The sequence below is a fragment of the Stenella coeruleoalba genome, assembly GCF_951394435.1.
Source record: "Stenella coeruleoalba genome assembly, chromosome: 14".
In the NCBI taxonomy this organism is placed as follows: domain Eukaryota; kingdom Metazoa; phylum Chordata; class Mammalia; order Artiodactyla; family Delphinidae; genus Stenella; species Stenella coeruleoalba.
Genome location: NC_137160.1, coordinates 81,876,091 through 81,890,212, shown reverse-complemented (window position 1 = coordinate 81,890,212; position 14,122 = coordinate 81,876,091). Strand labels below are relative to the sequence as shown.

At 46.3% G+C, this 14,122-nt stretch overlaps 1 protein-coding gene across 5 annotated transcripts in view; it reads left to right on the top strand.

Moving 5' to 3' along the window:
* Window positions 1-14,122, top strand: part of KDM2B (lysine demethylase 2B) — a 121,216-nt gene that overhangs the window by 52,001 nt on the left and 55,093 nt on the right. For all 5 annotated transcript variants that reach the window (XM_079941766.1, XM_079941765.1, XM_079941768.1 and 2 more), the window contains one exon: window positions 1,076-1,557. In XM_079941766.1, the coding sequence (XP_079797892.1) occupies window positions 1,076-1,557 (482 nt within the window). The remainder of the gene's footprint in view (window positions 1-1,075; window positions 1,558-14,122) is intronic.

Genomic DNA, 14,122 nt, shown 5'->3' with positions numbered 1-14,122 from the left:
GGTGGTTCTCTTGTGAGTTTCATTCCTGTTAGATGATTCAGGCGTTGAAAAATACCAAAATCCTACAGCTGGCTCTTCTGAAGTTTCCAGCCGATAGGAGATGGGAAATGACTGTGAAGTAGTGTGACAACCTCTGTTGTTGCAGTAGCTACACGTTCCCGTGGGGACCAGAGGCTTGATTTTGTGGCAGTCCCCAGGACCAGGAAACTGAGGGTCACTTCTCTCATTTGGAAATTTAGGGCCATAGAAGAAAGTTCCCGATTTCATTCCAGGCTAGAGAGGAAATGTTGAGGCAATGCTTGGGTCATTGGTGCCCACTTTTTTCTTAAATTTTCTTGCCACTGTTTCCCCCTGCCTCTCCAGTCCATCTGCCAAAGAGAAGGGGGGACGTTTGGGAGACACCTCACTTTTTTTGAGTGCTAGTTGTGTGCCAGGAACTGTGCTCTGTGATGCCTTATTTAATCTTCACCACAAGCCTTCAGGGGAAGTATTCTTTGCCTATATTTTGAAACAGCATTCTTGGGATATAGTTTATATATCATACAATTCACCCATTTAATGTGTACCATTCAGTGGTTTTTAGTCTATTCCCAGGGTTGTGCAAACATCAGCGCGGTTTTTAGAACGTTTTCATCGTCCCAGAAGGAACTCTGTACTCTTGAGCTGCCACCTCCTCCTCTCACCCCACGCCCATGCCCTCGGCCCTAAGCAACCCCTCATCTACTTTCATTCTCTATAGATTTCCTCCTGTTCTGGACATTTCATATGAATGGAATCATACAATATGTGCTCTTTTTGCCTTATTTTTACACACTGAAAGGTACAATGCCAGGTGTGTTCAGAGAGGTGAGGCAACCTGTCAGGGTACACACGGCTGGGGAAAAGCAGAGCTCTGACTGACCCTAGCCTTTCTAGAGCCTGAGGGAGGCAGAGGCCATTAGAATTGTCAAAAGAGCTGATCTGCAGGGTAAAGGGGAGGGGTAGTGCGTGGGGGTCCCGGTTACTTCCAACAGGGAGTTTGGGGTGTTCATCTCAGTCTTTCTTGTGACATTCTCCCCCCCTTCCCACCCTGTAGATGCCCCAAGAAAGCCCAGCATAGACGGCTTCTCATCTGATTCCTGGCTGGAGATGGAGGAGGAGTCCTGTGAGCAGCAGCCCCAGGAGGAGGAGAAGGAGGGGGAGGGGGAGGAAGAGGAGGAGGGTGCAGATAAGACGCCCAAAGCTCCCACCGATGGCCCTGCCTCGCCCAGCAGCACCCCCTCCGAGGACCCGGAGGCCCCCGGGAAGAAGCCCAAAGCCCCTGCCATGCGGTTCCTCAAAAGGACTTTGTCGAATGAGTCAGAAGACAGCGTGAAGTCCACCACGGTGCCCATAGACTACCCCAAGACGCCCACCGGCTCTCCCGCCACCGAGGTCTCTGCCAAATGGACCCACCTCACCGAGTTTGAACTGAAGGGCCTGAAAGCTCTGGTGGAGAAACTTGAATCCCTCCCGGAGAACAAGAAGTGTGTTCCTGAGGGCATCGAGGACCCCCAGGCACTCCTGGAGGGTGTGAAGGTGGGCAGGGGGTCACCTCGGGCTGGGCAGCTGAGGAGGGCCGGGCAGGTTCCTGAGGGCAGCTCAGCTCCGGGGGGCTTGGTGCAGACTGTCCTGGGGGTACGTCCATGTGCGGAGAGGGGCCTTTGGTCTAAGCAAGCCCATCTAGGGTGTCCCAGCAGAGGCCACTGTTGAGACTTGCAGGGGGATCTCATGGTGGAAGCTGGCTCTGCAGTTGACAACGAACTTTCTCTCAGGACTTGTTGAAAATCTGAGGCTTCAAGGGAAGTAGGCGTTACTGCCGACAGTGCACCAGTGGTGCTGTTGTTGGGCCTGGGGACAGACTCCTCCATCCTGGTCAGGAAGACTTGCTGCTCTGGGCTGGCTTCCCCCGGAGCATGCTTCTGTTTCATGTGAGCAGGTTGTACATCCTGATCGTCTTGTAGGTAGCCAGTTAAGAGCCACCTGGCCACCCAGGATTCAGAGGTCTCCAAGTAGAGCCTAATTATTGAGCAAACTCATTGAGCACCAGCTGTGTTGGCCATGGGGGAACGGGAAGCAGGCAGATAAAGAAATCAGGAGGGAATTCCTTGGTGGTCCAGTGGTTAGGAATTGGTGCTTTCACTGCTGTGGCCCGGGTTCAATTCCTGGTTAAGAACTAAGATCCTGCAAGCCGTGCAGTGTGGCCAAAAACAAACAAACAAAAGAGGAATTAGGAGACAGGGAATTGAGTGCCACCGTGTGTACCCAGGGCATGGGAGTGGTGTGAGGGGACACTTATTGGCCACACCAGGGGCCAGGGCTCTGGGACAGTTATGCAGTGAGGATTTGAGTTGGGCCTTAGAGACTGCGTAGGAGTCCTCCAGATGGGGAAGGATGTTCTAGGCAGAGTGCAAATGTGCAATGTATTTAAGAAACAGAAAATACATTGGGAGGCCTTGTCTTGTGGTAATCATAACATTTGTTGAAAGCTTAGCACCTGCCAGGTACCAGTGCTAGGGAAGTGGTAGGTACCCATATCATCTGCACTTAACCAATGATGAAGTAGACTTAGGGAGGTTAAGGGACATGCCTGAGGTGACAGAGCAGGTAGATAGTAGGGCTGGGATGAAGCCTCCAGAGTGCCTGTGTGGATATCACTACTTGAAACTAACTGTCTCCTGTCTCAGCATTGGTAAGGCTTTTTGATGTGAGGCCTCAGAGACATTTGGGCTTCCTTCTCCAATGTCTGATTCTCAAGACATTGGAATCCAGCTGCCTGTTGTGGTTGGAAACTGAATTTGTCTCTTCTTTAATGGCTGCAGACTCAACCGAGGACTTAATTAGTTCATTTGTATATTTGTTTGTTTAGAAAACATTGTGTCAGGCCCTGGAATCTAGAAATATTAAGACTGTTCTGCTGCCCTTGAGGTGTTCAGTGATCAGGCACTGAACTCCTGGGGTCTAGTGGAGGGGAGACCTGGGGCCCAATCAGGTAGCTTAACAGGTACCACCAGCAGAGGGAACTGGTGTACAGGATCTTTAATCCAGGTTATGTCTTACTTTATATAGCAGGTGTACCCACTATAGGTACCACAAAATTAAAATCTTATAATCTGGGAAATTGCCAGGTACAAGAACAATGTCCCGACAAAACAAATCTTTACTTTCAAATAGGTCTTTTTCATTGACTGTTTTGGAGGTTGCTGACCTCTCTTGAGAGTTTTGTGAAAATACGCTTATACACACAAAATTTTGTGTGCAATATCAGGGGGTCTTGGACTCCTGAGCCTATTCCTGGACCTCAGAATAAGAACCTCTAATCTTGTGGCATGGAGTTTTTGGGTTTCCTAAAGGAAATATTGGGTTTCCTAAAGGAAACCTTAGACTTCTGTCATGTGGCTACTTTTTTCTTCCAAGATCCTATAAAGTGAAAGCAAGCTATTTTCATCAATAATAAAATCACTAATAGCATTAAGTTTCCAAAATGTTGTAAATGAGTTAAAAAAAAACTTTCATCTGAAGAGGAAATGTTGTTCTGTGCTTGTGAAGAGCCTTTTTTACTTTGTTATGTTTATGTGCAGTGTTCCTGGTTGGTCAGATTTCTTTCTAGGGATAGGACTCAGACCCTTGTATCCCTCACCTGTACCCACCTGATCGACCTCTGAGACTGGATTCAGCCTAGGCCCCGTGATGGTGTGAAGGAGGCCTAGGGTAGGGGCTTAGACAAATTTCAAGGATCCCAGTCTGCATCCTCCCCAACCGCCACCATGGGGTTCAGTGGCAGCTCATGATAATATGTGGTAATGAATCTCAATTACTGTCTGTTGTTGTAGATCTTTTTCATATATAAACTCATTTAAACCTCCTAGCAATCCTCTGTGGTACTTTTGTTACCCCCATTTTACAGATGAGAAAATTGAGGTACAGATAGGTTAAGTAACTTGCCCAAGGCCACACATACTGGTCGATGGGGGAGTCCACGCGCTCACACACTAGACTGCTTTTTTGGCCGCTATAGAGAAAGTGATTTTCTCTCTTCTCAGAGGTGACTCTGAATTTAGGGGGAAGGTAATAAGGTGACTGTTTGGACTTCCTTTACAGAACAAGCAACAGATCTGTTTGGTCCTGGGACTAAAGTTGTAAATTGGCAGTCCCAGGGCCAAATCCAGCCTCTAGGCATTGCATTTGGCCTGTATAGTATTGAACATATTTTTGTAATTACTTGCTAACATTAAAAAATCAGGAGAATAAATTAAAGAAAAGTCAAGAAAGTTATATAAAATATCCTGGCTATCCTGGCTCATGTTCCTGACTGGCTACAAGCAGCAGGAAGTGAGTAGCAGGTGATCTCATACACCCCAGTCCCCACCACTCCCTATTGTCTCCCTAATGTCTACTTACCATTTGGCTTACACATCTCTTTTTAGTATAATCTAACCATTTAGCTTACTTATTGAACTTACCTGTCTCCAGAGATATCTATGGTCTTGAGCCTTGTCTGAGGAGGGCCTTTTTCAGGCTAAAGAGCTTGTAAGCTGGGTGGACAGGTCTCCTTAGAGCCCCATGAAAATTGGAGCCTCTGCTAGCACCTCTGAGTGCTGTGTGGCCTGTATGGGGGAAGTGGACAACTCGTCTTTTCCAGAGTAGGTAGATAGAGCTACTTCCTTGCTCCCTGGCCAGGCCATTAGCCCCAGTCCCTCCCAGTCCCTGGAGACCCAGAGGAGATTTTGAACCCAAGACTGGCCTCTAGAGTGAGTGTTGTCCCAGAAGGCGAGCAGCTTCCTCCTGGCTGCACGCTTAGGTCCCTTCGTTCACTCTTCTCAGATGTTGGGGTTTCTTTTACACTGGCTAAGAACTAAAAGTCAGCTCAGGAATGTGGGTCCAAGACAGAATTCTTAGCCGATGCCCACTGCCTCCACTACCGTTGAGTGATTTGTGTTTCTCACCAGTGGTGGTTCACCCTTGACGGTTGATCAGTTATGATCTTTGGCTTGTGTTGCAAAAAGATGATGTCTTTTTTCCTTCTCTCTCTTTCTCTGGGACCTGAGAGATTGCTGCTAATGGTGGCTCACGGTAACCAGAGCCCCTGGGATTAGAGACAGTCCCCAAAGTAAGTCAGTCTCCAGATGGCTAGGTTTTAGGTTTCATCAGAAACCTATTTTTTCCTTTCATTTGTAATGTATGGTTTTGGTTTTTTAAAAAAAATTATTTATTTATTTTTGGTTGCGTTGTGTCTTCATTGCTACGTGGGCTGTCTCTAGTTTTGGTGAGCGGAGGCTACTCTTCGTTGTGGTGCGCGGGCGTCTCATTGTGGAGGCTTCTCTTTGTTGCAGAGCACGGGCTCTAGGCATGCGGGCTCAGTAGTTGTGGCTCGCGGGCTCTAGAACGCAGGCTCAGTAGTCGTGGTGCACGGGCTTAGTTGCTCTGCGGCATGTGGGGTCTTCCCGGACCAGGGCTCGAACCTGTGTCCCCTGCATTGTCAGGCGGATTCTTTTGTTTTGTTTTGCGGTACGCGGGCCTCTCACTGCTGTGGCCTCTCCCGTTGCGGAGCACAGGCTCCGGACGCAGAGGCTCAGCGGCCGTGGCTCACGGGCCCAGCCGCTCCGCGGCATGTGCCCAGGGGACCGGGGCATGAACCCGTGTCTCCTGCCTCGGCAAGCGGACTCTCAACCACTGCGCCACTAGGGAAGCCCCTGTCAGGCGGATTCTTAACCACTGTACCACCAGGGAAATCCCTATGTTTTTTAATTGCGGTAAATTATATACAACATTTATCGTATTCATTAGTTAATTAATTATAATTACCAGATCACCAGTTTAGAATCTTGAAGGAAGAAACATTTACCATTTTAACCATTTTAAAGTGTACAGTTTAGTGGTATTAAGTACATTCACAATACTGTGCAACCACCACCTCTATCTAGTTCAGAACTTTTTCATCACCTGAGGCAGAACCTTGTACCCATCAGCAGTCTCCATTTCCCCCTCCCCCACAGTCTGCTTTCTGTCTTTATGGATTTACTGATTCTGGATATTTCATCTATTTAAGAGTTTTAAGTGTAGGGAGTTACCTGGTGGTCCAGTAGTTAGGATTCAGGGCTTTCACTGCTGTGGCCTGCGTTCAGTCCCTGTTGGGGAACTGAGATCCTGCAAGCTGCGTGATGTGGCCAAAAGAAAAAAAAAGAGTTTTAAGTGCAATGTTGTTAAATGATCAGTGTAAAAAAAAAAATAAATAAATAAACATTATAGGCTAGAGGATAGAAAATGTCCCCTTCCTCAATTCTCACATCCTGGAAAATAACCTTTGTTAATCACTTACTGAATGTACTTCTGGAGCTTTCCCCTCACTCCCATGTACACAAACATATATAAATTTGTTTTTAATTAGTTCATACTTGCTTTTGTCCCTTAAAGCTTGCTTTTTTGTGTCTGTTTCTATAGGTCTAGTTTACTCTTTTTTGTGGGCAGGACTTTTGAAAGTTGAGTTTTTCCTTGCAGCCATGCTAATGAGAATACCTCAGTGACCCTATGGTTTAAGCAAGACCAAGTGAGCTCAGTCGGACCTTGAAAACTTGACTGGGAGTGGGGGGGGTCTTGATTTAGATTCAAGTCAAAATGACCATCTACTTTTTTGCTTTTTGACAGGAAAGGAGATGCCAGCATCCTGTAAAAATCTAAGAAAGCCATTTCCTTCCCCATCTTTGTGAAACCCTTTGGGATTTGGCATTAAGGTGCCTTAAGTGACTCCCTTCTTTTAAGACAATTATTCTGTGGAGAGTGCAGGATACTGGCTTGTGCGTAATGGCAAAAACAAGAAATCAGGACACGAGAGATGCTTGAATTCAATTTCAGTTTCTGTTCTTAGCTATTTGCTGTGTGGCCTTGGGCAAGTCATACCACCTTTCTGTTTACCTGTATGTAAATCTAAGATATTAGACTAAACGTGCTTTGTCCTTTCAGGGATCAGATTCTGTTGGTTCCTTGGCCATTCTTAAGTGTATAACTGATTGAAATCTGAGTATTCTCACTGTAAAATGGGGATAATAACAGGGACCTAGGTCACTGAATTATTTTGTGGGACAATGAGGTAATGAACACTTAGCTCTCCTAGTAAGTCCTTGGAGAAAAATTAGGTATGCTTAGGTAATGGGCAAAGGAGAGTCAGACTGGCTTTGATCAGCTCCCCACCCTTCCCATGCTCTTTCACCACCTTTCAGCTTCCCCCATCCCTGTTTTAGGTTAGCGATTACCGTCTGTATTAGTTTCCTAAAGCTGCTGTAACAAAGTACCACAAACTGGCTTAAAACAACAGAAGTTTATTGTCTCACAGTTCTGGAAGTCGGAAGTCTGAAATCAAGGCAATGCTCACTCTGAAGGCTCTGGGGGAGGATCTTTCCTTGTCTCTTCCAGTTTTTCTTGGTTGCTGGCAATCCTTGGAGCTCCTTGGCTTGTAGCTACAACCCTCCAGTCTCTGCCACAGTCTTTACATTGGCACTCTGTGTTGTCTGTGTGTTTCTGTGTGTCTTCTCTTCTCATAAGGATAATGTCTGGATTAGGGCCCACTCTAATCCAGTATGACCCATTTCCCAATAAGGTCACATTATGAGGTTTTAGATGCACTTGAATTTTGAGGGGCTTACTATTCAGTTCATTTTTTTCCCCTTTTATCTCTTGGATTGGCAATCATTAATCGGTGGACAAAGTAATTCCTAGTGAGATGGGAGTTACCCTGCATGCTGTCCCTCCTAGAGGAGTCTATACTTTCAGCTAGAACTCCAGAGAGCTGAGGCTCCTGATGGGAGGGTAGGAGGGCATGAGGCCATTTCTCTAATCATTTGTACATGACTTGAAAATAACCAGATGCATTACAAGGTTGTGAAGGCTTGGGCCTAAGTGCGCAGTGACCACCGAGATAGGAAGTGGGAGGGTCTTTGTCAGATATACATTTGCAAGGTGATTCTGCAGCTGTCCTTGTTAATTAAGATAATGCCAGGCTCTCTTTCCTATCATTCCATGCTCTTCTGGCTGCCAGAGTGTCAGCCAGGGGTGGAAATGCCAGCTCACTATAGACAGCCACCTTTCTTATTGCATGGAATTATGGGGCCTCACAGAATTATGGGACTGATGGAATTGTGAGGCCACATGGAATTGTGGGCCTGCATGGAATTATGGGGCTGCATGGAATTATGGGACTGCATAGAATTATGGGGCCACATAGGATTGTGGGTCTACATGGAATTATGGGGCTGTATGGAATTATGGGACTGCATAGAATTATAAGCCACATAGAATTGTGGGGCAGAATGGAATTAGGGGGCTGGAAGAGACAGTGAGGGACCACTGCTTTCAGATGTTACTTAAAAAAAAACACAAAACCCACTAAAAAAGAGATCAATTGTATTGTTCTTTCATTAAAACCCAAATAGGAAAGAAAATAATGCTAAATTAAGAGTACATCACCCAAACAAGTGTTATCTTTTAAGACTAAAGGTTGTGGAGCCAGGCTGACTCCCCTGTACCATCCATTAACCAGCTGACTGCTCTGGGGGAATGCAGTAAAATGGGGATAGTAAGAATCATGCCTCATCGAATTAGTGAGGGGACGTGGATAAAGAAAGAAAGCCTTAGCACAGGGCCTTTAAGTGCTCAGTGAGTTAGAGCTGATATTATTTCAGACACCGTGGAGTGAGAACAGGCCCATTTAGGGTCAAGTGTGAGAGTCTGTGAAACCCATGACTGTGAAAGGAAGGTGTGTACAGCTTTTCTCCCTTGGGATCATCAGGTCTGGACCCCAGAACACACCTGCTTATCTAAGTTGACCTTTCTGGGTCTTGCTCTTTTGCAAAACAGTGAGGCGTAGAGCCCAGACCTCCAGCACTGTCAGCTTTTTAAAAATCTTCACACCCCTCCTGCTTCAGAGGAGCCAAAAGGCGGGAAGCCAGTGGGAGGGCTGCAGCCTGGCTTTCTCACACCCTGAGGATGACCCAGAGCATAGAAAACAGGGAGCAACCAGATTCAGCCTGGCCAGGGGGGTCAGGCCTCCAGAATTCACCAAGGCTCTTCTACTGGGGGCTGCATGTAATATTGAGCCCTGTGTTTGGTATTTTTGCTGGGCTGTGAGTGGATAGAGGGTTGATACAGGGGTGAATCCTGTCACCTAAGGAGCCAAACAAGGTACGTGTTATTCTGAGTCTGCTGCTGGTACCACCTCAGGAGAACGAAGGAGAGCAGTGAGGGGCCAGAGATCTGAGTTCTAGACACCTGTGCAAACTCTAGACTTGAAAAGTGGGTGGGTTGATCCATGCCACTTGGGGTTCCTTTTAGCCTAAAACTGACTTCTGGGTCCCTGAATCACATTTTTATCCCCACTAGTTATATAGCTAAATCAGCTTTTAAACTGCCCTTCAAAATTAAATAAACTTAAAATTTTTTCCCTATGCTTAGAACTTGTTAAATGGATGAATTCTGCAAACAGAGGATGGGGACTGTGTATCCCAACAGGAAATATGGCATAAGCCAAAAGGGATCGGCTGACATTTGTTGAGCATTTTCCACATGCCAAACACCTTCCATGTATTATGTTGCTGGCAAGGTGGGGACTGTTATTATTCCATTTCTTAGATGGGAAACTGAGACTCAGAGAGATGTGACTCGCCCAAATCATGTAGCTAATAAGCTTTTTTTTTTAAAAAAATTTTTTATTTATTTTATTATTTCTTTTGGCTGCACCAGGTCTTAGTTGTGGCATGCGGGATCTTTAGTTGCAGCTTGCGAACCCTTAGTTGCAGCATGCATGCGAGATCTAGTTCCCTGACCAGGGATTGAACCCAGGCCCCCTGCATTGGGAGTGCGGAGTCTTACCCACTGGCCCACCTGGGGAATCCCGTTAATAAGCTTTTGATCATGATGCACTATGGCAAGTGTGGTCTGTTAGTTTCCCGTGACTGCCATAACAAATGACCACAAACTTGGTGGACTGAAACAACAGAAATTTATTCTCTAACAGTTCCAGAGGCCAGAAGTCAGAAGTCAAGGTGTTGGCAGGGCTGTCCTCCCTTGGAAGGCTCTGGGGAGGATCCTCCCTTGTTCTTCCAGCTGCTGGGGGTTCCTGGTGTTCCTTAGCTTGTGGCTGTGTCACTCCAGTCTCTGCCTCTGTCTTCCCATGGCCTTCTTCCTTATGTCTGTTTGAATCTCCCTCTCCGTTCTCTTATAAAGACACCAGTCGTTGGATTTAGGGTGGACCCTAAATCCAGGATTATTTCATCTCGAGATTCTTAACTAATTATATCTGCAAAGCCTTTTTTCCCCCCCGGAGTAAGGTCACATTCACAGGTACCAGGGATTAGGACTTGAACATAGCTTTTTTTTTTTTTAATCTTTTTTTTTTTTTCTTGGCCACACCATGAGGCTTGTGGGTTCTTAGTTCCCCGACCAGGGGTTGAACCCGCAGTGAAAGCACGGAGTCCTAACCACTGGACTGCCAGGGAATTCCCTGAACATAGCTTTTTGCGAGACACAGTTCAGCCCAGTACAGATGGGTTTTTACAGGCAGGCACAAGATGGTTGGGCTGGAGTGGAGGCAGGGATCTTGGGAGACCTAAGGTGCATTGATGCCTGGTTGCAGGGGTCCTTACCTCTGGCCAGGAGGGACCCCTGAGACTGCTGGGTTCCCTACAACAGCAGCGCGAGCTGCTCTATGCCATGTTACTCTCCCTCTACTGGCCTGTGGTTGGTGATTCTTTCCTGATACCTGCTTCTGCTTTATTGTCACAGTGTTGGTATTTTTAGTCACAGTTATAGATGGAGTTTCTAATTATTAATGCCCCATTCTGGGGAGCAGTGGGGCCTGAATCCAGTGTTAACTGATAAAGCTCTTTGAGAGAAGTTGGCATAAGGAGGAGCAGAGGCCCAGCACATCCATTGTCTGTGGTTATCTTGTTAAGTCAAAAGCAGGGCAGTTTGCATCAGAAAGGGCCTGGTGGCCCCAGTCTTTCTCTTATAGAAAGCCTGCCCTATTCATTCCTACTCAGAAGGGTTGTATGGTATAACCCAGAGTGCTGGGCTGTTACAGGCACCCAGGCTTCCTAGTCTCTGCTTCCAAGAGCCCCAGGGAGTGTATAAATGCTAGCAGAGCCCAGGGAAGACAGTGACAAGATTCCCTCCCTTCAGCACAATTTATTTCTCAGAGAGAAAATCTCCAATTAGAATAATCTCCTCTTCCTGCAGCCTGTCACATACAGAAGAAAAATACTTCCCTGTGGGCCAGAGGCCAGAGTGCCCCCTGGTGGCCACTGACAGCCACACATGGAGAGGAACTCTGCTTCCTTCAGGAAGTGTGTGTATGAGCTCCGAGACTCAAGGATACTTGGCGAGGTCTCTTTATTAATTTTAATTATTATTTATCATTATGTATTAATTATTAATAATACTTATGCCTTCAGTAATAGTTTTTTAAGGGTTTTTTAAAAATTTAATTAATTTATTTTGGCTGTGTTGGGTCTTCGTTGCTGTGCACGGGTTTTTTATTGCGGTGGCTTCTCTTGTTGTGGGGCACAGGCTCTAGGCACGCGGGCTTCAGTAGTTGTGGTGCACGGGCTTAGTTGCTCCGCGGCATGTGGGATCTTCCCAGACCAGGGCTTGAACCCGTGTCCCCTGCATTGGCAGGCGGATTCTTAACCACTGCACCACCAGGGAAGTCCCCAGTAATAGCTTTTTTAACCAGCCATTCCTCTAAAGAGGCCTTACTTCAATGCTTGTGAGTTACTGACACCAACTCTGATACTGAAATGACAGGAAATCTTGAGACAATTCAGAAGGAAACTCAAAGCAAACCAAGGCAAGTGGGCATTATTTTCAGTCACATGCAGAGCAGTGTTTGTAAACTGGTCACCCATGGCCCAGGCCAGCCCACAGATATATGTGGCTCACAGTGTTTTTTTTTGAAATTTTCAGTCAGTTGCCAACATTTGAAATTGGAGAGATTTTGTTTTATTTTATTTTTAAGATTTTTTTTTTTTTGATGTGGACCATTTTTAAAGTCTTTATTGAATTTGTTACAATATTGCTTCTGGTTTTTTTTTATGTTTTGGTGTTTTGGCTGCGTGGCATGTGGGATCTTAGCTCCCCGACCAGGGATCGAACTTGCACTTCCTGCATTGGAAGGTGAAGTCTTAACCACTGGACCACCAGGGAAGTCCTGAAATTGGAGAGATTTTAAATAAAACTCTGTATCTTTGATTTCTTCTGAAAAACCAGAGATCTGGTAGGGTTCATTTCCACAGGAGATTAATAAGTTGAAATTGAGAAGCATTTGCCGTCTTTAAACTGGGCACGTGGTCTCTAGTTTGCCATACGCTGCACTACTGTCTATCACTCTAAGAGTCCATTTATATTTTCCTGCTTGGTTCCTGGAGGCATTTGAGTTTGTTACCCCCCAGCATAGAGTTTGAGATTGGGATAAGGGGGCAGAAAATCCTGTGGAAGTCCTCTGCCCCCCAACCATAGGGTAAGATATATGTATATAGCTTTGGCTAGACATGGAGCATCTTCCTGAAAAGCTTTTTTCTTAATGATTGGTGTGTGTCGGGGGCAGGAAACATTATTTTTAGAAGAAAACAAACCCTGATGTATTGTGGAGGAGGGTGTGAAATTCATATGGGTTATTAAGAACTATGAAATGTCAACAAAATTTCATTCCTGTGCAGGCCCACTTTGGTCACACGAGCCTCTTCTGTGATGGGGGGGATGTTTCAGAAAGGCTTTATAAAGGTGTTAGTGGCTGAAATGGTGTTAGTTAGTCCCTCTGTCTGTTTTGCAAGGAATAGGTGGGGATGATTCACTTCTGTATTTGTGAGTCGAATGGTAAATATGAGCCCAGATTGTCTCTTGGGTGTCTTTTTTTTTTTTTTAAATTATTTATTTATCATTTTTGGCTGCATCGGGTCTTAGTTTCGGCAAGTGGGCTCTTTGTTGTGGCGCGGGCTCTTCGTTGCAGCACACGGGCTTCTCTCTAGTTGTGACGCGCGGATTCCAGAGCACATGGGCTCTGTAGTTGGGCACGCAGGCTCTCTAGTTGAGGCACGCAGGCTTAGTCGCCATGCAGCATGTGAGATCTTAGTTCCCTGACCAGGGAGCGAACCTGCGTCCCTTGCACTGGAAGCCAGATTCTTTTTTTTTTTTTTTTAAATAAATTTATTTTATTTATTTATTTTTGGTTGTGTTGGGTCTTCGCTGGGCGTGGGGGCTTTCTCTAGTTGCAGCGAACGGGGGCTACTCTTTGATGCGGTGCGCGAGCTTCTCATTGCGGTGGCTTCTCTTGTTGCAGAGCACGGGCTCTAGGCACTCGGGCTTCAGTACTTGTGGCACACGGGCTCAGTAGTTGTGGCACGCGGGCTCTAGAGCGCAGGCTCAGTAGTTGTGGTGCGTGGGCTTAGTTGCTCCATGGCATGTGGGATCTTCCTGGACCAGGGCTCGGACCGTGTCCCCTGCACTGGCAGGCGGATTCTTAACCACTCTGCCACCAGGGAAGCCCAAGGAAGGCGAATTCTTTACCACTGGACCACCTGGGAAGTCTCCTAGGTATCTTTTTAATAGTCGGGTAGGGATCAGTTGGAGACATTGCTGACATGGTTTCCTGAGGCTTTATCACTCAGTGTTACTGGTTAGGTTCGTTGTCAGATGGACCAGGTCAATGCCAGTTTTCACCCACCTCTCAGCTGTGTGACCTTGGACTATATCACTGAACCTCTCTGAATTTTACTTTCTGCTTTTGTGAAATGGGGAGAATCAGCCCTACCCCACAGATAGGATTATTTTAATGTCTAGAGCAAGCACTCAACAAATGTTCCTAAGAATGGTCATAAAATCACATCCAGCTTCATAGCCTACAATCAAGGTGTAGATGTCACTGTTCTACTCCCAGGACACACAATAGGAAGCTGTGGCTTACCCGAGGTGACGCCGGTTGTAAGTTGTAGAACCTGAACCCAGATCTTCTGAGTCTAGAACTAGTGTTGTCCCAGGCAAAACAGCAGAAGTTTAACTAGTGAGATAGTATGTCCCCAATCTGTACTTTCTGGAACCTCTGAATCCATTCCTTAGGGAG